The sequence below is a fragment of the Cannabis sativa genome, chromosome X (assembly GCF_029168945.1).
Source record: "Cannabis sativa cultivar Pink pepper isolate KNU-18-1 chromosome X, ASM2916894v1, whole genome shotgun sequence".
Lineage (NCBI taxonomy): Eukaryota > Viridiplantae > Streptophyta > Magnoliopsida > Rosales > Cannabaceae > Cannabis > Cannabis sativa.
In genome coordinates, this window is record NC_083610.1 from 30869460 (window position 1) to 30889774 (window position 20315).

At 32.8% G+C, this 20315-nt stretch overlaps 2 protein-coding genes across 10 annotated transcripts; one reads left to right on the forward strand and one right to left on the reverse strand.

The window, feature by feature from the left end:
* The first annotated feature begins 1873 nt into the window (after positions 1–1873).
* LOC115712104 (uncharacterized) lies at positions 1874–4107 on the forward strand. The gene is made up of 2 exons (XM_030640341.2): positions 1874–2274; positions 3435–4107. Exons 1-2 carry the CDS (start codon positions 2047–2049, stop codon positions 3798–3800), a joined length of 594 nt encoding a protein of 197 aa, XP_030496201.1. The 5' UTR covers positions 1874–2046; the 3' UTR covers positions 3801–4107.
* Positions 4108–8580: 4473 nt separating this feature from the next.
* LOC115712112 (kinesin-like protein KIN-4A) lies at positions 8581–18614 on the reverse strand. Of its 9 annotated transcripts, none has more exons than XR_009685311.1 (26): positions 17872–18614; positions 16699–16845; positions 16439–16588; positions 15889–16142; positions 15014–15201; positions 14813–14937; positions 14393–14429; positions 13916–14007; positions 13689–13799; positions 13338–13451; positions 13023–13137; positions 12732–12841; positions 12549–12647; positions 12356–12469; positions 12125–12241; positions 11959–12039; positions 11554–11625; positions 11357–11450; positions 11182–11213; positions 11003–11100; positions 10817–10915; positions 10521–10742; positions 10003–10165; positions 9700–9855; positions 9296–9615; positions 8581–9189 (listed from the first exon to the last, which is right to left on the reverse strand). XR_009685311.1 is itself a non-coding variant. In XM_030640386.2 (25 exons), exons 1-25 carry the CDS (start codon positions 17986–17988, stop codon positions 9400–9402), a joined length of 3123 nt encoding a protein of 1040 aa, XP_030496246.1. In that variant the 5' UTR covers positions 17989–18614; the 3' UTR covers positions 8581–9399. The 9 variants fall into 9 exon arrangements, 4 of the variants coding, with proteins under 4 accessions (XP_030496246.1, XP_030496222.1, XP_030496232.1 ...); XR_009685309.1 differs by having other exon boundaries at positions 9700–9858; XR_009685310.1 differs by having other exon boundaries at positions 11182–11216.
* Positions 18615–20315: the final 1701 nt, after the last annotated feature.

The window sequence follows — 20315 nt, forward strand, 5'->3', positions numbered from 1 at the left end:
TAATATCTTTTATTACATATTAATAATTAATTCAAGATGAACTTTTCAAAGTATTTTTGAAACATCGTGGGATATATAAATGCAATACTTTTGTATAATAGCATGTAGCATATTGTCTTTATTAGTATTTTTTAAATTTTAAAATAAAAATTAAAATTATAAAATATAGCTTAAGAAATTATAACTAAGGTTATAAACTGGTAAAGGTTGTGTTGGAGGCTAAGGTTTTTGCTTTAGAGAGAGAAATTTGTTAGATTAAATTTTGGTAGGATTATTTAGCTAAAATTAATCAATTATAATTAACGTTTTCTAATCAGAATATTCTGTCAAATATTAGAATATTCTGTTAACATTTTGACAGAAAAATAAATAATAATTAAACCAAGAATTCTGTTACATAGCTACATTTTATATATAAAAAAATATTTTAAAAAAAAGTCACCCAATAATTTCTCATAAACAAAGAATTCGCCACATTTTATATATTCAGATGTGAAGGCAAATAATTATAACATGATCGAGCCGAAAAAAAAAACAAATAGAAAAATTCTTTAGCAATATATATAATATATAAATAGTAGTAAATTCTTATTTAATTTTTAATTGTATCACGGCATAAAATTTAATATATAGCTTTTTACTTACCATGCATGATCGACACCTCAATTGAATAGAAAGTCCTATTTAATTAGTTTCTGTTTTTCGTGTCTTGATTTCAGATTATAAGAAATTATTATTTTTCTTTAGACCTTGACCACTTAATCTATGATCGTATAGTTTTAGAATAAAATTCTTATATGATCGTAGATGTATATTTATGGTATTGTTTATTAATAATTAAGATATCAAATTAAATATTTTAAACCATGAATTTCTCATAAATCATTTTATTTTTATTGATAAATCATTTTATTTTTAAGATAAATTAAAAGTTACCCATGAATTTTTTATAAAACCAAGAATTTTGTTATATAAGCACATTTTATATAGAATAGAGATATATATAAAATAGTGGCAGAGAAAAGGTAAAAAAAGTAACATGTTTCCATTTATCGTAAATGGGATGTGTCATTCTCCAAGTACAAAGAAACTATATTCAGTTCCCTACTCATCCCTTCAACCTCAATTATCTCTTTGTGATTTACAAGCAATTTTATCATTTTTGTCACCTACAAAATTAAATTTATTTAAAAATCCACCCCATATATATTTATTATCAAACTGTACATATATACAAGGGCTTGATTAGTTTAAAATTCAAAAAAGTTTTATGTTTCTGAAAATTTAAAAGATGAGTCCACACGAAATTTTTTGATTAGTTGGTAGTTTTAAAAAATCTGTTTGGTTTGGTTTTGTTTTTACTTTTTAATTTTTAAAATTGTATTTTTAAAATTAATAAACCATTTTATTTTTATTAATAAATTAATTTATTTTTAATATAAATAAAAAGCCACCCATGAATTTCTCAAAAAACCAAAAATTCTGTTATATAGGCACACTTTATATAGAATAGATATATTTATCTCGAACTTGTACATCTTAAAAAAAAAAATATCTAAATTTAACAAAAATTCACCTCAAATGGACACTTAAGTAAAAAATTATACCTCTTGCAAGAATGTTATTGATCATCCATTGAACACCATCAAGTTCCTATCAAATTTCATGGAGTTTTATGGATAAAAATCAATTTTTTAATCAAGAAATTAATTTTAATTAATGTCCTATCGAGATGGACATCGAGCTTCTATCCAATTTCTACATAAACAAAAATATATAAATTAGTATTTAAATGATATTTTTATTCTAAAATCATAAAATAATAATAATAATAATAATAAAATAGCTTTTTGTAAAGAACATATATTATAGGAGTGCCACGAAACATAAATTTCCCTTTCATAAAGAAGTGGGTGTGATAGAAATCGAATGGTTCTAACTTTCTAGTTTCTATGAATACTACTCAAATTTGCTAGAATCATCCAATTTCTTTCTATAAATATCCTAGAAATAAAAAAAGCAAATAAAAGGCCAGGTGCTGCTACGATGGATCATCGAAGTAACGCTGAGCTGGCGGAGACAGCGATGGAGATGGAGATGGAGACGGAGACGGAGACGGAGACGAAGACGGAGACACAGACGGCGGCTCAGCCTCAGGAAGTTCCAGCAAATGCCAGCAGCAGCAACATCAACCAGGGTATGCCCGTTTGGAACTTGCTCACATTTGCTCGCCAGCTTATCAACCAGGGAAAGCCTTCTCAGGCCCTCCAAGCGGTAAAATTCTCCATTTCTTTCTTTCTTTAAACTTTGCATGCCTATGAATTCTTTTGATTTTGCTTTTCTGAATTATATGTATTCATTTTTTTTTCTTTTTCTTTTTTGAATTTTTTACGACCCAATTGTATGTATGCCTTTTCTTGTGTTATGATGCTGGCAATAAAGTAGTAGAAAAAGAAGACGACTAAGATGAAGGCGAAGAGTGTTCTTTCTGTCAGGGACGTTATTCAGCGAGTGAAGTTTTGCTATTTGGGTTGTTTAACCTTCTTAGGGTTCCCCATCTATTGTAAATATTTTAATTAATTAGTATTAGTTGAATTGGAAAGGAAAGAGTTCTTTTTCGATCAGTAATTATCATCATCATCATCATAATTTTGGAGGTTGGGGGCGAAGAGAGTGGGGTCTGATATTAAGTGTGTTTCTGTGGTGGTGGTTGTTCCTAATTGTAATTTTTGAATTTAAGTGCGTTTCTCTTCCATGCTCACTGAGTTGGAGGAAATTCATAGTTTGGACCGTCTTGGCATTGTATAATGCCATGATTAGGGGGAAGTACTAATACTGTGGAAGATTTCTTTAGCAGCTCTAGAATGGAAAAGAGAACAAAATAAGGTATAATCTCTTTCTCATTTTGGCCTGAAGTCCTGAAACAAAACAACAACGCAGTTTGAAATTATTTCAAACACTTTAGAATGAGGTAACATTTATTGTTTATCTCCGACTTTTGATAGTTATAAGGTAAAAGCTACCAGGCAATGCTTTGTTCTCAGTCAGCTGTTGAGCGGTCAAGTTCATTTTAACTTCACTAGTCATCTGAATCAAATATATTCTGATGCTTTGAGAGCTGTCTTTGCAACACTATTCTTTGTTCAAATGGGGATTTGACTTTGTGCATCAACTTCATTGAAGTTGGTTTAGAAGTTTGCTACCTTGTGCATCTAGATTAAATCTTGCCTTCAAAATGGCAAAAAATTTAACACTGTTAGGTTCATATGTTGTGTTATTTTAGTACACAAATCTCCTTAGTTTAGTTGTTTTGGATGAGAACACAATGCAGACCAAAAAGAATTGAGTGCCACCTGAGAGATTACAGTTGAATATATGGGAAACACTACTACGAAAACTTTCTCTATCATGTATTAACATTTCTTTTTGAACAGGTGGTAATGGCAATGAGATCTGGAGGTGGGGATGAGGCTGTATTTCGGTCCTTGCATCGTGCACGTGAATTATACCAAAGTAGATTGCGGGAAAATGCTGCTGTTGACCAGCTAGCTTCCTTGTTTGCTGAATGTGCAATAGCTGAAGCCCAGCCTTTAACAGATGAACTGCCACCTAATTCTGATGGTGAAGCATTGGTTGTGCCCGATGCTCATGGAACCTCTATACTGGCTGAATCGGGCAGGATGCAGATTGTGTTGGATGCATTCTCGGATGGGAGCAGCTTTATCTGTTTACAATGCGGAGGTCTTGTTAGCAACAACCGGAGAGATGAGCACTATGCATATTGGTGCTGCCAAATTTGAATTGATGAGCATGCAACCAAGGAGGGGTTGTTTGTTCCCCTCTTGTTCTGTGGTGCAACATGACCACATGCCCTTTTTGGTATCCGAGTGAATAGCTTTTTTGATTTCAGCTCATCTGATGTTTTACTTAGATGGTCGGGACCATGTATTGTCCTGAAGGGAGTAAACTGCTGAATTTTTGGGATCTTTTGATCCTCATATTAGTCATTACTGAAGAGACTGTGACACGAATATGATGATATATAATCATATATTAGTCTGTTTTAAAGGACTATACCATTCTATATCATATTATTATTTTATTTTATTTTATTTATTTTTTTTTTTGCAAAACAGCAAAATATAATTTTACATTTTTAAAATTTTCACACCAGACCTTGTAATAACTTTTGACTTTATGTCCAACCTTACCAAAAAAGAAAAAACAGAACTATTTGACGTTATGTTAGTTAAAGTGATTATTAATATTATTGTTTGAATTTTCTTAATTATTTCTTTAAAATTTAAAAGAACGGATAAAAAAGTTTTGGGAAATTCTATAATCCATCTCTTTAAAAGAGATATATTGATACATCTTTATCTGTTTTAGTATCCGAAATAATTTTTTTATCAAATTTTTTTTCATAGTCATGTAAATTATATTTATTTAATACGTTGAAAATTACGTTCAAGCAGTGTGTTGTACGCATGATTATTTTATATGCGTATAAAATAGACTGTTTGAACATTATTTTTTATATTGTAAATTATTCCGAATTTTTCAAAATTTTGTAGGATACCGTAAATAGCTATAACGTACATGAATATGAAAAAAAAAATTAGACTAAATTTTTTTTCTAGATACCGAACAAATAGAGAGTGCATCAGTACATTCTTTTTAAAGGGTACATTATGGAATCACTCTAAAGTTTTTATACTCGTTAAATTATAGCACTTGTATATTCTTGTTTTCTGAATTATTATTTTGCTCAGCAAAAATCCTCTTGAGTTATAGCAATTAAAAAATTTTGCTCTCCAACAAAAAATGATTTGTTGAGTTGAGGTGGTACTTGAAAAAATATTTTATGATATTTTTTATTAGGAATTATTTTTTTCGTCATCTTTTTTCGAGAACCACCTAAAGTTTCAACTAAAAAATGAAATGATTTTTCATTATCTCGATTGAAAGTAATGAGCCTCCCGATATTGGGAGGCTCATTACTTCAATTAATTATGTTTTAAATTTATGGTAAAAGAATGAATTGTTGAGTTGAGTTTTGAGTTTTTATTTGAAGTTTATAGATTTGTATTTCAAGTTTTAAGGTTGATTATTAGTGTTCTACTTCTACTTAAAAAAAATATATATTCTCATTTCTTGAATGAATGTTAGATATGATTGTTTGTGTTTGTATTTATTTGATTCTAGGTCTTTTACTTTTAAGAAATTTAAAACTAAGTTTGTACTAATTTTTAAGTTTTGCAATAATTCTTACTTTTTTTTTTTAAAAAAAAAAAAAGAATTAATAAATAAAAATACCATAAAACATTTTTGTTTAACTACCACATCAACAAACTGTTATTTTTTTAGACGGAAGGGGCAAAAGTCTTAAGTGACAGTTCAGGGTATTTTTGTCAAAAAAGTAATTCATGAGACAAAAATCTACAAGTGCTATAGTTTGAAGAGTGAAAAAAATATTTTGTCCATAAAATTATTTTAGAACAAAAATCGAAACTAATTTAGAAAAAGGTTTATACTATTTTAGATTCAAGGTCATTTAAAAAAAATTGTAACTGTAGACGCTAAATTAAAAAAAATAAAAAAAGAATATTGTTATTATTTTTTTTTTTGAAAGAAAAATCTGAAAGTTTATTAATTTGTAAATTCAGCCAAAATACAAGATTGTAACTCAGTAGAAACAAATCTCTCACTGAAAACTCGATTTAGAAAAGAACAATATGCTTTTTCAAAAGAAAAACTTACAAAAATACTGACATTTGGCCCAATCTTTATAAAAATACTACCACACGGCAAAAATAACTTCTATACTATCTTGGCGAATTTTTTTTTCTTTTATACTGTAAACATAAAAAAAAAAAGGTTTTCATCTTGCACACCCACGGACAAAACCACCACAGGAACATCAGAATAATCGGAACACAACCATTAATTTCGGTGAGATTGAGAAAAAACAGTGAAATCGACGTCAAATAAATAATCATGACAAAACAACACTGAAACAGATCAAACAAAAAAAAGGAAAAAATGATTAAAAAAACTAACAATGTTCTGCACAGCCTCAATACTAGATGCAATAGCAGCTATATTTGCAAGCCCAATCTTAAAAAATCAGAACAAAAAAACTACTAAAACAACACAAAACAAATGTAAAACAATAAACAAATATAACCACCTAGAAAAATATAAAAGAACCACACACCTCAAAACTTTTTTTCTAGTGAGCTCGTCAAATGTATTTATAAGAGAACCAGAATAAAAAAAACCACAAAATAATCATAGAGAAAGAATAAGAAATGTATTTTATAGCCTCCATCTTCTACACCTACGGATAGAACCACCACAACACCACGAAAACACCTAAAGAATAATCATTAATTTCAGCGAGATGGAGCAAGAGCAGTGAAATCGATGTCAAAAAATAAATTATGAAAAACAACCGTAAAATAACACTAAAACAAATAAAAAAAATAATTAAAAAAAAACTAATTATCTTCTGCACAGCCTCAACACCTGATGCAACAGAAGCTATATTTGTAAGCCCAGTTCTAAAAAATCATATTAAAAAAACCATACTCTTTATCTTTTCAAAAAATGTGACTGAAAACTTCAAAAACTAAGGAAAAAAATGAAAAGAAGATGAAGAAGAAGAACTGAACAAGAAATAAAATAAGAACATGGAGAGAAAGCTAAAAATGAAAAACATGACTGTATGGATTTTGAAAAAAAAAAAGAGAGAAAGAAACCTATGAAGAAGAAGAAGAGGATGAACATGGAGAGAGATAATAGAAAATAGGATGAACATGGAGAGAGAACATATGGGTCTCATCTTTATCATTATCAATTTTAAGTAAGAAAATATATAAGTAAATAAAAAAAAGGTGACAACTCAATTAAATCAAAATTATATATATAAATTAGAGAGAAAATATGTACGTTTATGTATATATCAACATAAAACCTTTTATATGAAAAAACTTTTAAAATTTGTAAAGGTTTAATCTTGGAAAGACACGTGGAAGCCCAAAAAATGACAATTCTTTTTTTTTTTTAATTAAAGGCAGTATATTGGCGTATAAAACATCAAAACAAAAAAAAATAAATAATTTTGCCAAAAATAGGATTTTCTCTATGTTCTCTCCTTCTCCCTTGGCGAAGAAGAAGAGAATTGTGCGAAGACCAGGCAGACCGGCGAATCGAGCAGTTGTCCAAACCGAACAAACTGATGAAGAGGATAGGCTTTCCACGGGTTTGAACAAGGAAATTACTGAGTTTCATGGAGCTGCTGAAACAGAGGAAGTGGAACAAGGAGTTGGATCTTCACCAATCCTTGCTGAATATCTCACTCCTTCGGTGAGTATTAGTTGGGCTAAACAAACGGAGATGGAGCAAGAAGAAGAAGTGAATTAGGGCAAATACAATGAATCGACAAAAAATTTGTGGACTTCGTTTCCTAAAGAGAAGATTCAGTATACTGATGCCAAATTAACCTACACTGAACTTATGATCAAGAATGGTCAAAGAATTGCTCAAGTGGATCTGGAGGAAATTAAAGAGCAAGCTGAATTGTAGAATGCTGCTATAATTTGTATGATATTGGGAGCTAACCCTCCCATGACTGTATTTGAGGGATTCATTAAGAGGACATGGGGGCACCTTGGAATCGTCCAAATAGCTAGAATGACCAGGGGGATGGTAATGGTTCGTTTCAATGATGAAGCAACAAGAAACGAAGTGCTGGATGCTAGAGTTGTGCAGTTCGATAGGAAGCCAGTTATTACTCGTCCGTGGACATCAAAATTAAACTCTGTTAAAATAGTAAGATCTGTGCTCCTCTGGATTCGATTATTTGGCCTAGGTCTTCAATATTGGGAAAATAAAAACCTCAGTGTGTTAGTTAGTACTGTTGGAAAACCAATCATGGTAGACCGACACACTAAAGATTTCTCTAGGGTTCAGTTTGCTCGAATTTTAATTGAAATGGATATATTGGACAACCCCCCAAAATCCTTTCAATATGTTAACGAATTTGCTGCTGCCAGTTTGGGAGTTTTGGTTTGATTGTATGCATGTTGTAATTAATAGAAATTTATTTTCTTGATAAAAAAAGAAAAAAAAAACTAAAATCTATTTTTAGAAAATATCTACCAAAACACTTTTTATTTTGGGGAATTACCTCATATACTATTTTTTTTAACTTTTTTTTTTCTTTTTCAAATTTACGGTTTGAGTTTCTAAAGTGGTTGCAGCGCTAGTTGCAATAGGAGTTTCTATACGATTTTTTGTTGCAATTTAGGTTGCAGTACTAGTTGCAATATGAGTTTATATGTAGAATTTCGTAAAAAATGCAAAAAAAGAAAAAAAATGAAATGTAAAAATAAAAAAACCCATTTTATGAAAACTAGAAAAGAGCTATTTAATATTCTCATTTCTCAAAAACACATTTTTGAAAACAATAAAAATACCAAATAGACCTTTACCCCTCCCAGTCCTACTAGGCAACCCACAGTGATAAAAGGTTAGAAAAGAGTTAAAGTGACAAAGGATTAGTGATTACACGATCAATGAAGAGAATATAAAGGTTGCTTGCGTTAACTTCCATTTTGATGCCATTGAATATTTTCTTTTGTTTTAAATACAAAAATGAATACTAGATACAATCATTACAAGAACTATAATGCTAGCACACAGAAAACTACACGAAAGGGGGGAGGGGGGAAATATCAAAGAGAGTTTTCTTTTCGTTGTGAATTTGTGTTGCAATAAAAACTTGCAACAGGGTGTTGATATTGTGTTTACACACAATATACATTATCACAACTTGGACACAAAAAAATAAAATATGTGAAAAGAAAAAAAAATAAACACATTTTCATACACATCTATATGACCACAGAAGAGTTTCTTCTCCTAAAATTTGCGGTTAACAAACATTGTAGAACTCCTCCTTGAGGATCTTTACTAGCCAGAGGGTCATGACTTGCTGTCACACCTTTGGTACCTTCTTCTAACTATGTGGGCAACCTGACTAGCATCAACACAGGTTTACAAGATGCGCCAGGGATGGTGTAGCCATGGCAAAATTTTAAAGATCACAAACCTAGCTCTTTCCAATCAGGTAATCATCCTTGGCATAAACAGAGATCCGCAACAGATATTTACAGCATGCTGATGCTGCATCATTCAAAATAGGCACTACAAGTAACATTCTTTTTCTGAAACAGCTGATCATGAAGATCTTATTTTAGAAGAAAATGTGAATGAAATTTATAATTGTTACCTGCAGTTATTTCTATGTTTCCCATGCCACGTGTTTGGGACCAATACTTTTTAGGCCAAGGATAAAATGTTGGTGGCAAAAGGCCAGTGATCCACGAACATTAATCATCTTGAATCACTTCTAGCAGCTTGTAGCCGAGGCCTTGATCTCATGAGTGTTTCATCGCTTTGTCTAATCCACTCCGACAGTTTCCACGGCTTCTGCCATTTCCATTTGAATTGTAACAGCCACTGATGATGACTCCTCTTCCATCTCCATAGCTTTCCAGATTGTCCTAGAGCTGCTAACTTTTTCGTTGACAACTGGCCAATGGGTACCATCTGCAAGTGCAACAACAGAAACTCACTTAATAGATGAAGAGGGAAGACATCCAAAATGCCATAATCCAGGGAGAAAGAATTAACCTTTCGAGTTTGATCCAAGAATGTTGCTGAGCACTTGACTGAACCATTAGCAATACCAGCTGTATACTTTATCTGTTTATGTGCTTGCACAGGTACTGGAGACAATGGACCGTTCACTTCTTCAGCCAAGTTTTCCAATGAATTGGGTGAGTTACCCTGCTGAAGGCCATGATGAAGAATTGAAACAATAAGGTAATTTCTAAGGTACTGAAAATAAAGCTCTTGGATTAACAAATAATGTAATATAACATTATATTAATTGCCATTTCATGTGTGATGTTTCTTATGCAAAAAAAGTCTCACCGGTGCTGATGTAGCCAATGCAATCGAAATGGCTTGCTCTCTCACTTTTAGTTCCTTCTCAACTTCTTTTCTCCGCATGTCACTCTGACGCAAAATACCTACAAGTTCTCTAAGTTGCTCTTGCATTTCCTTAATTTCAATTTCCTTCTCCCATAATTGGCACCTGTGAAGATATGTCATTTGATAACTAAGACTTTCAGTGCAAAATTCATAATAGAGAAACCCTGATAAACAATTTTATCAAAAGAGAATAAGGATGGTCTTGACTATTCAACATTGCAAATGGCAAGCTAAACACCAGATAATTTAAAATGTGCAGTAAGATCAGGATTAACGGATCTACATATAAGTTCGAGTAGCAATTTAAAAATTAGGGAGGAGAAAAACTGCAGAGAGAACGAAATGAAATAAAAACCTAAAAAAGCAAAACCATGGGTTCTATTTTCGACAATCTTATTACACTAGTCGATTATTTTCATAGCTGAAAAGTTGTTAAGGAAACTAGGTCAAAACCGCACCTTGCATCTGCAACAGAACTAAACATATACTGAAGCAAATTCTTTGCATCCCCCATGGAACGTAACTGGTTCCAATGCCCACGGCTAGTGAATGCACGTTCCCTTTCTTCTGCCTCTGAAAGTTGGGATGCCATTGCCACAAGTGAGTTGGATGAAATGCTCAGCATGTTCTCAAGTGAAGATATTCGTGCCATTCTTGCATTTGGTGACATGGAGCACACTCTGATAGACAAAGTTGATGAGAGTGATTGAATTATGTAATATTTATTTATTTGTTTCATAAACACAAAGAGTACCTGGCAAAACCGTTCTTTCCTCTTGGAGGGCTAAGGCCTTTTGAAGAGAATTCATCTACTTGTCTCAGCATGGCTAACTCTTCTGCCAGTGCAGCTCGCCTGGGGATTACACCATAATTTTAAAATGCTAAAATAATGGTTTAGTTAAAAACTTAAGCTTATAATAAAGACAACTCAAATACGTACACTTGACTTTGCTTCTCGTATTCGTAACGTACTTCGTGCACATTCACCATCACTTCTAACTCATTGTCAAGCCAACGTTGCAAAGACTTTTCATTGCTCTGTAATATAGCTCAAATTGAATTAATTTAAACTCCGAAAGAAGAAAACACAGACTGAGGAAAGAAAACAATGACCTTTACCTGTCCATTTATTCCATTCCCACTGGCAGCAACTGCTAAATGACACAATGAAAAAATCAAGATAAAAAGGAAATGACAGAGATTTGGTAGAAACATCCTTTAACGCTTCCTAGTTTTTGTTCTAGGTATTTGGTCAACAAATCATATCATAACAGAGGTCTCAGATGCCTCATACCTGAGCTGTCACGAACAGAAGATTTGCGAGCTTCTAGCAATTCCTTTAGCCTCTTGGTAGCCATTGCAGCCTCTTCAGTTTTCCTCTGAAGAACCTGAATGAAAGAATCATATCAGTCAGTTTCAAGTGCCCTTCTCTATCTCATTCTTTTTCTACCCCGCATTCATTTACTACTATTGCAATGGCACTCAACTCACCAGTTTCTGACGCTGGTTCAGAGCTTGCAGTTTATGCCTTTCATATTCATTTCTCCTGCCCTCCTTCCGCAACTAAGATTGCAAATAAAAACCCAAATTGAAGAATGAGGCAAAATGAAATCGGGTAATCAATAAAATTTAAGATAGTTAATAAAAGAAACTTATGGATGAGAAAATAAACCTATTTATAGTAAGATATCTTGTAAGGTGATCTACTGAACAGAAACTACCAGCCATGATTCACGACAAAAGAAGCGAATTTATGTGTTGAACAAATCTTTTTAACAATTAAGTATTTAAGTGTAAATGCTCAGGAGGAAATTTCTACTGAAGCCAAAAACTATCTAAATGCTATTTGTTGCATAAATGATACTGTTCATCCATACCATACTAAGTAATATATACCTGTAGCAATTCCTTTTCTCGTGATGCTTTCCAATGTCGAAATTGTTCTGCTTCTTGTTTTATTCTTTGTTGTAATTGAACCTATGAGTTCACATAATAAATAAGGTACATCGAATAAAGTTATGAAATTGTTGAAAGACATAAGAGGCTGTAATAAACATTCAACCTTCTGTGCTTTTATAGAATGAATTTCATCTTGTAGGCGCTTTGCTGCTTCATCGCTTTTTTGTTTTTGCTTTAAAAGCTGCACCTGGTTCTCTTGCTTCTTCTTCAGATCCAGAATCTGGGACAAATACATTGTAAAAGATCATACAACATGGTTGGTTAACAGTTTCTATTCTAAGAAACTGATAACACTCCTACACATGCACACTCTGGCAGAAGAAAAGATAGTCACCTGTGCCTCGAGTGTTTTCAACTTCAAGGAATGGACATCTTGCAGTTTCTGAGTTTGTCCATCAGTGTTAGCAGCAAGGTTTTCAACTTCAGCTAGCAAACGATCTCTTTCTTGCTGCTTAATTTAATTTCAAACAAGTAAATATCCATTTTCTCAATAATAAGATGAAGAAGCTCATAAGCTGTAAATTAACCTGCACGGTTTTCTTCTCATCTTCTAATTCCACTATTTTCTTTCCAAAATGCTGCTTGAGGGCCACAGGGCCAGAAACTCCAAAAAGTTTCATCTCAGACTACATAGACAATACAAAAATGAAGATAAGTATTTTACAGAACATCAGCTATAATCCATTCAACCTTAAAAAAAAATACATCACCTCTTTCTCTTCAAGACGTTTATTCAGTTCATCTAACTCCTTGTCCATAGAGTTCTGCAGAAGTGTATGCTCCCACTCTTTGGCTACTTCATCAATTTCCCGTGCATCACCTGTTGAAATTGGCAATACCTTAAATAAGATGGTTCTAAGTAAAAAGCTTAAACCCATATTGCTTAATGCATATTGTTTACAGACTGGCTTAAGGGTACTGAAATCCCATCAAATAGGCACTGAAAAGACCAAAATAAAAAACATTTCCACAGCATGTTTTAATCCAGAAAGGATTCATACTTGATATAGTTTCAGTAATTTGATAATCAGCTGAATCGATTCTTTGCAAGCCTCTCTTAAGACTCTCACTTCTCAACATGCAGGTAGAGGCCGTAGTCGTGGTAGCTGTGCCATCCTGAAATGTGACAATGTCAATGGGTGTGTATCTATATAAACATATACATATATATTGTACACCATCTAGCTATACCACAGTAATTGTAAAAAAAAAAAAAAACTTAAGGAATTGTCCACCAAGTAGAGCAAGAAACCAAAAGAGTTTTATACAAATTGCTTGAGTAAAAACTAGTGACACATCAAAAAAGAGACACATACTTGAGCATCTCTGTCATGCTGCTCTGCAACAGTACATTTACTTCGATATTCATGAAGTTCGCGGCAAAGATCCTCATTTGCAGCTTCGAGCCAAACAATTCTTTCTTTGAGAACCTGTAAAGTTTATTACTTCAGTTTACAAATTCAAATAATTTGTCTATCGAGAAAATTATGTCTACATTAAATACTTTTCACTCTTCATTATTTGGTGCATGTTTTTAGTTCCTTTTATTTAACTTTCTTAAAACAATTTGACAGTAGCAGTTCCCAGCCGCTTGGATACCTTCCTTAGCTACTGTCCTCTGATAGACAATCATCAATTCCACACATCTATTTGTAGAGCCCCATTACCTGTATTTCATCAGCAGAAGAACCTCCTCCTCGCGCACAAAGTTCAGCCTGCAGAAACTCAAGCTGTTGGCGCATCTTCAGCATTTCGCTGGACATAGGATCTCTATTGACCTGTTGCAGTTATATTTTCATCAAGAAAGATATACACGTGTGAGACCCTGACAAAGAAAGACAAACTTCACCTATAATATTTTTGAAACAGATATATATAATAACGAGCAACTTACAATAGGTTTATTTTTAATATTTCGGGCACGATTTGCGTACTTTAAAGTGTTGAGTGTCTCCTCCGCATTGATATCAGCAGGACTTATGCAGGCTAAAATTTGACACAATTTGAAGCATAAGACATGATAAAATTCTGGCGATAATATGTGAAAGGTCGAAGAGAAATACACGTGCAAAACTACAAAAATTCTAGATGATACTCAGATAATCAACTCCATCAGTAAACAATTGCCTATTGCGATTGTAAAAGATATCTATTGCAAGAGAGACTGAGAGGTGATGTATTGACCATATATATGTAAAATTTATACAATGACCACCATGTTGTTGATAAAAAATTCAGGTTATGTAAGAGTATGAAACAACATAGACCCTTACTTAGCTTGAGTACACAACGGAAACCATGTACTGCGTACAAAAGTAAATTTGCCCACACAAAAATTAAAAAACCAAAACTATGATACTTATCAAATTACCTATCATAACAGTCCGGCTGTTACCACCTAGTGAATCCTGCCAAAATGCATATACATTATTAGGTAAGCAATCATAGTCAGAATAATATATAGTGCATGATTTGAATTAAATACCACTAAAATGTCAAGCACCAGCAAAGCCATGTTTCAATAAGTTTTTACAGTCTACTATAATTTTCAGTCCTTAATTCAGCATAATGAGGAAAGTTAACTTCGTAGATTTTAGTACATGATATATGTAGGTTCAAGCTAAAATAAAATGGTACACATACGTAATGAAAGATGTTAAGACTATGGGCATATTCAATTCAACTAAGAATCCCTCAAACAGAGGGATTTGGCAAAAAACAAAAACCCGGCCAGTAAGTAAACCATTAGTAATGAAAATTCAGCATTTTAAGAACTTGAAATGAATCAAACCTGCAAAAGCCGAGTAAGTTTACTATCTCGATATGGAACATGAACACCCTCTTTGCGCTTCTTTTCATCACCAAGTGCACTAATGACATTGCCAAGTGCAAGAAGGCCTTTATTAATATGAACTCCTGTTCAATATCCATCTGATTAATAAACAACCACAATGAAATTTATCAAACACAATTCACGAATCATTCTGTTTACCTTCCTTAAAACGTAAACCATCAGAGCCTGTTCTCTTTGCTCGCTCAGACCCAGCAAGATCTACTAAGTGCAATTTGGCACACAAATAATCATCATTCATACTCTCCGTAGGACTGGTATCGCCAGGAGATGCCGGATTAAGCTTATGCATTTGCTCTAGTGTGATGGTGAAGATGGCATGTGAACGACTATAACATATATGGAAATTGACAAATGTCATTAAAAAAAGTCACTAATGCTTTTTCCTTTTTTCTTTTTGACCTCTGTTTGGATTTATAAATTATGAAATACTTTGCTTATCAAAACATAATGTAAATTTTGATATTTTAGTTTAGATTTTGTGGTTACTAACAGAATCTTCTGTGGAAGGAAAAGTTTGTCTGTTCTTTACAAATTTAGTGATTGTATATGGGTGATTTGATCATCATTGCTTTAGAGGGTTTTCTAACAAAATGTCTAATTCTAGTGGTTTCTCAGATATTTCCAACCATGCAGGTTTTCCATCTAACTTTGTTAACATTTAATTCTTTCTTTCATATTTAACAAAATGGAAAGAGACAAATGACCCTTAACTAGCATACTGTGTCTTCTGTTACCCTAACCCTACCTGGTAAATATCCTCTCACCAAGAGAACGAATTGCAGTGAAAAGGACATCCTGTTCTCAGCTTTGACACGTTATTCAAGTAGTAAAAACAGGCATGAAAGTATATGAGTATATTAGACTCCTAGAAAGTGTGTACTTTACTTCAAATCAAATTTAGACATGCCCCATATCTTCGACAAAATTATAATAGTTGTTCTAGATCTTGCTGGAGCATTAGAAGCCGAGTGTAAATGATATCCGAAATTTTCATGTTAAAAGAATTTAATTACCTTGACTGGTTGTTCATATTTGTACTTCCTGTTGCTCTACTCAATGACCCTTGCTCCAGGCAAGTGGCCATTTCTTTTAGAGTGCTTACACCGATTTCAGTAGACCCTGCCAATGTAATAACGCCATCTGATGTTTCACGAATTTGTATCGGCGGCTTGCCAGGTACTGTTACTTTGCCAGCATGCCCGTTTGCAATCTCTGGTTTGCTAATAAAAGTTGGATCAAGCAAGTCTCTTACTTCTTCTTTCAAAATCTACGAATCAAAACCATTTGGTCAGCTAACTGAGAAACAACAAAAGACGCATAGCATTACAAAGAAGTAGCCAGACCATATAACTATCAATATCAAGGGTTAGAATTCATGTTTCCATAGCAGATACATAATTTATTGGTAATAAGGCTGAATTGTATCCCTAAACAAGATATAAATGGCATAAGTCAGCTATAAAGAAAATGAAATAGCTTATGGTTAACGAAACACGGTGATAAAGATGAAGATTTGAACTACTAATGCATCGAACGCAATAAGGATGAAGTTTTTTCACAAACCTCAATAAAAGAAACATGCAGTTGGAATTCCGTTTGATGCTTCAGAGTTCCAATCTTTCTAAACAAAACACTCATAACTTGGGGAATTATTCCCGACTGAATACCATCTTTAAAGCCAGTGCCCATGGTATATGTTTTACCCGAACCAGTCTGCAATATATGAAATTGTTAACGAAAGGGAAAGGTAACCAAAATTGCAAGGCAAATCAATCTCTTGCTCTCCCTTTTGAGGCTGTTCGAAAGTTGAAATGTAATATTACCTGACCATAAGCAAGAACTGTGGCATTATATCCTTGGAACAAACCATCAACCAGGGGAGCAATGCATTCTTCAAACATTGCAGACGAAGGAGAACTGGTGCTCCCATAGACATGGTCAAAAGTAAACGAATGCGTACCAATCTGTACCTGCATCGTTTGGAACATGAAAACCTGGATAAAAAGCCCACTTGTATTGTCGGGGTCGAAGGATGGTTTTTTACTCATATGCATGCACATATTGACATTACTGTGCTGTATAAGCTCACTCCTTTTACGTTTTTTACGAAAGAAAAAAAATATATATTTTTGATTATAGAATGTTTAACAATACGAGTTTTGTAAAATCAGTGCTCATGAATTTAAAGAACTTATTGATAATTTGATACGACAAAAATAGCGGACAAACATTCCGTATTTCTTAACAGCAAAACAGGAAGAAGAAAACAGAAATTCTTGTTTCCATTGGAAGCACATAACTTTCACACATATTACTACTATACCCCCAGTAGAATTTACATTGCGAACAAATCCACTATACTATATGACTCTGAACATTAGAACAAAATTAGGCTAATTTACTCCCTTTAAATCGGAAATATGGAAAAGTAAAAAAAAAAAAAAGAAAAAGAAAAAGAAAAAGAAAATCTGAATTTTCGGTGGCTAACTGTACCCTTAGGTAAAGACATGATATTTCTTTTCCTAAGTCATGAAAAGAACAAAAATCTGGTTGACTGTCAAAATCTTAACTTAACTGGATTCTTCGTGACCTCCCAAATTAGAAGTTTTCTTCCTACAAGATTATGATCAACCTAAGCACTACTCAATCCATTATCCCGTATGACTCGTTTGACTCCGATATTAATGCCACTCAATTACATAATTATGCCCAATTACGAAAATTTCTGGTGAAAGCTGAGTTCCAGCGAAAATCAGATTGTGACACCGTATTAGTCTCAAAAAGTTAATCCAGAACCAGTAATCAAATTCGGATCTAGATCTTTCCAAATCATTTTGAACAAAACTATAAAACAAAAGAAGAAATGAGAATGAATTACAGAGATTGCTCCGTTGAAAAGCTAAACAACTTTAAGGAGTAGCCAATGTGTATGTAGCTTTCGACATTGGAAATGAAAGGATTGATGAGTATTGCAAGTAAGGTGAGGGAGAGTTCACCTGAGGCTTCCCAGAGACGACAGTGACGCAGTCTTTACAACCTTGAAGCTTCTCGTCACCGATAAGCGGTCTGATGTGAACAGCAACCTTCACACAACAATCTTCTCCTGCTTCCATAGCAAGTAGAGAAAAGAATGACGAGAACAATTTTCCAGATTTGAAAGAAATTAAAACGAGAGAAAGTGAAAAAAAAATGATCAGAGTGAATGAATATGAATGTGTGAAGTATTGTTATTTGAAGGAAAGGATCAACTTTCTCGGAGAACCGTTCTCATTTGGATGATTCTCCGAGACAACTGACAAGGAATGTGATACAGCAACGAGATATAGACAAAAGAAACAAAAGAGGAGATAAGTCGTATGAAACTTTTGATGACCAATGTTTAGAGAGAGAAAGTAAATAGTAAGAGGAACCGAAGAGAGAGAAAGGGTAGTTTGGGCAAGTAGTATTAGTAGTAGTAGCGGGAAGGAACAACAGCTACTACATCATCACTACTAGTTACTACTATATTGTATACACTACTACTCCAAGGCAGGCGGTTGCGTTTGCGTCACTTCTTTTTTTTTTTTTGACCAATTTGCCCCTCTATTTTCTCAACGGTCTTCTACCGTCATTAGTTTTTCTCTCTCTTCCCCGCTGTACTACTCTTGTAATTACCTTCTTACCCTCACCTTGTTTATTTAATAAAATACAATAATACTACACTACAATTCGGTTATGACGTATCGGCAACGCAGCATCGCTGCTAAATGCTAATGATGTTTACTACCACTACTACTAGTACCGTATTTGTGGTAATCCAAAAGTGGTGTTCAAACACCTACACCACGTGATTCTCCAATAGCTGCAAATTATTATAAAACTAATATTCACAAATCAATTTTCCTTGGTTGATCTTTTTTTCCTCTTCTTTTGTTAATATCAAAATACTGTGTGTGTTGCCCTGTTATCGCATGTAACAGTAATTAACTTTGAAATTTTAGTGTAGTTTGAAGCACGATGGGGGGTGGTCAGTGTGCTTAAGTTATGTACAGTACCATTAATTCATGATCATTTTAAGTTGGTAGTAGTTCGCTATTGCTTGCATATAATGCACTTATAAAAAGGCATGTGCCTATAATAATGTGAAACAATCCTGTAATTTAAAAATTCAACCCCCACAAATTATATAATGGATTGGGTTTTATTTTTTTCTTCTTTTCCAAAAATAGTTGTAAGACTTTTTTTTCTTTTTGATTAACGATATTTGTAAGACTTAAAAACGAGGATATTAAATGCTACTTATTCTGATTCTTTAATTGATAGTAAAGGTTTGAGAGAGAGAAGTGTAAAGGGATGAGAAGGTAAAGACTAAAGAGAGTCCCACACACGCACAATTAGTCGACATAGCCAGCTGGTGGTATCCCACATCACATGGCCTTTATATAACTAAGTGGACCCCACTTTCAAAGCAGGGGAGGAGGGTGAGTCAGTCTCTCACACTTACAGTGAGATGAGATTAATGGTCCCAGAATTATGTAATGTGCCAAAAGGAGACAAAAGAGTTGAGATTTGAGATTTTAAGCTGCTTTAGAAGGCCGTCATATGCTGCCTTGTGTGAGAGAGTAGGACTTTCTTAAACATACACAAACAGCTCACCAATTCATATATTTCCCTATTAAAAAAAAAAAAATCAACACCTACCTTTACGTTTTAGTCCCCACACCATCCCTACAATTTTTTTTTTTGTGAGGACACCATCCCTACAATTAATTAGGAGAGAAGAGATGTGAAAGTATTATGATTATCCATTTCATTTTATTATATTTATGTTTCCAAAAGGAATTTTTCTATAATTAACTGAAAAGACAAAAATATTACAAAATACGTGTGCAGTTTTTTTTTATTAAATATTTTTACGGACGAGAAGGTTTTTTTTTTTTTTGTACAACAATAGAAACTTTTGTTTTTATACGTTGTTTTTAAGAATAATTACATAAAGTACCATTTTTTGTAAAATATTTATATTTTTACGTTTAAAGAATGTTTTTTACATTTTTACGGTTTTTCAAAAAATAACACGAAAACAACATAAAATCAATAAGAAAACAACATAAAAGTAACATGAAAATAACATCAAAATAACAACAAAAAAACAACAAAAAATAACATACATATAACAAAAAATTAACAATAAATGAATAAATGAATAAAATTTTAACATAAAAAGACCGTATTTTATGTAAATAAAATCAAAAAAATCGTAAAAATGTTTAAAATTCTGTAAAACCGTATTTTTGTTGTTTTTTTATTATTTTTGTGCATTTGTGAAATTAACCCTTGTTTTTATGTTATGTTAAATGTTGATTTTATGAGTTTTTATTAAAAATATAATTAAAAAAATCATAAAAAAATTAATGAGTCCGTAAAATTGTTCAAAGATTCCTGTATCAGTAAAAAGGTA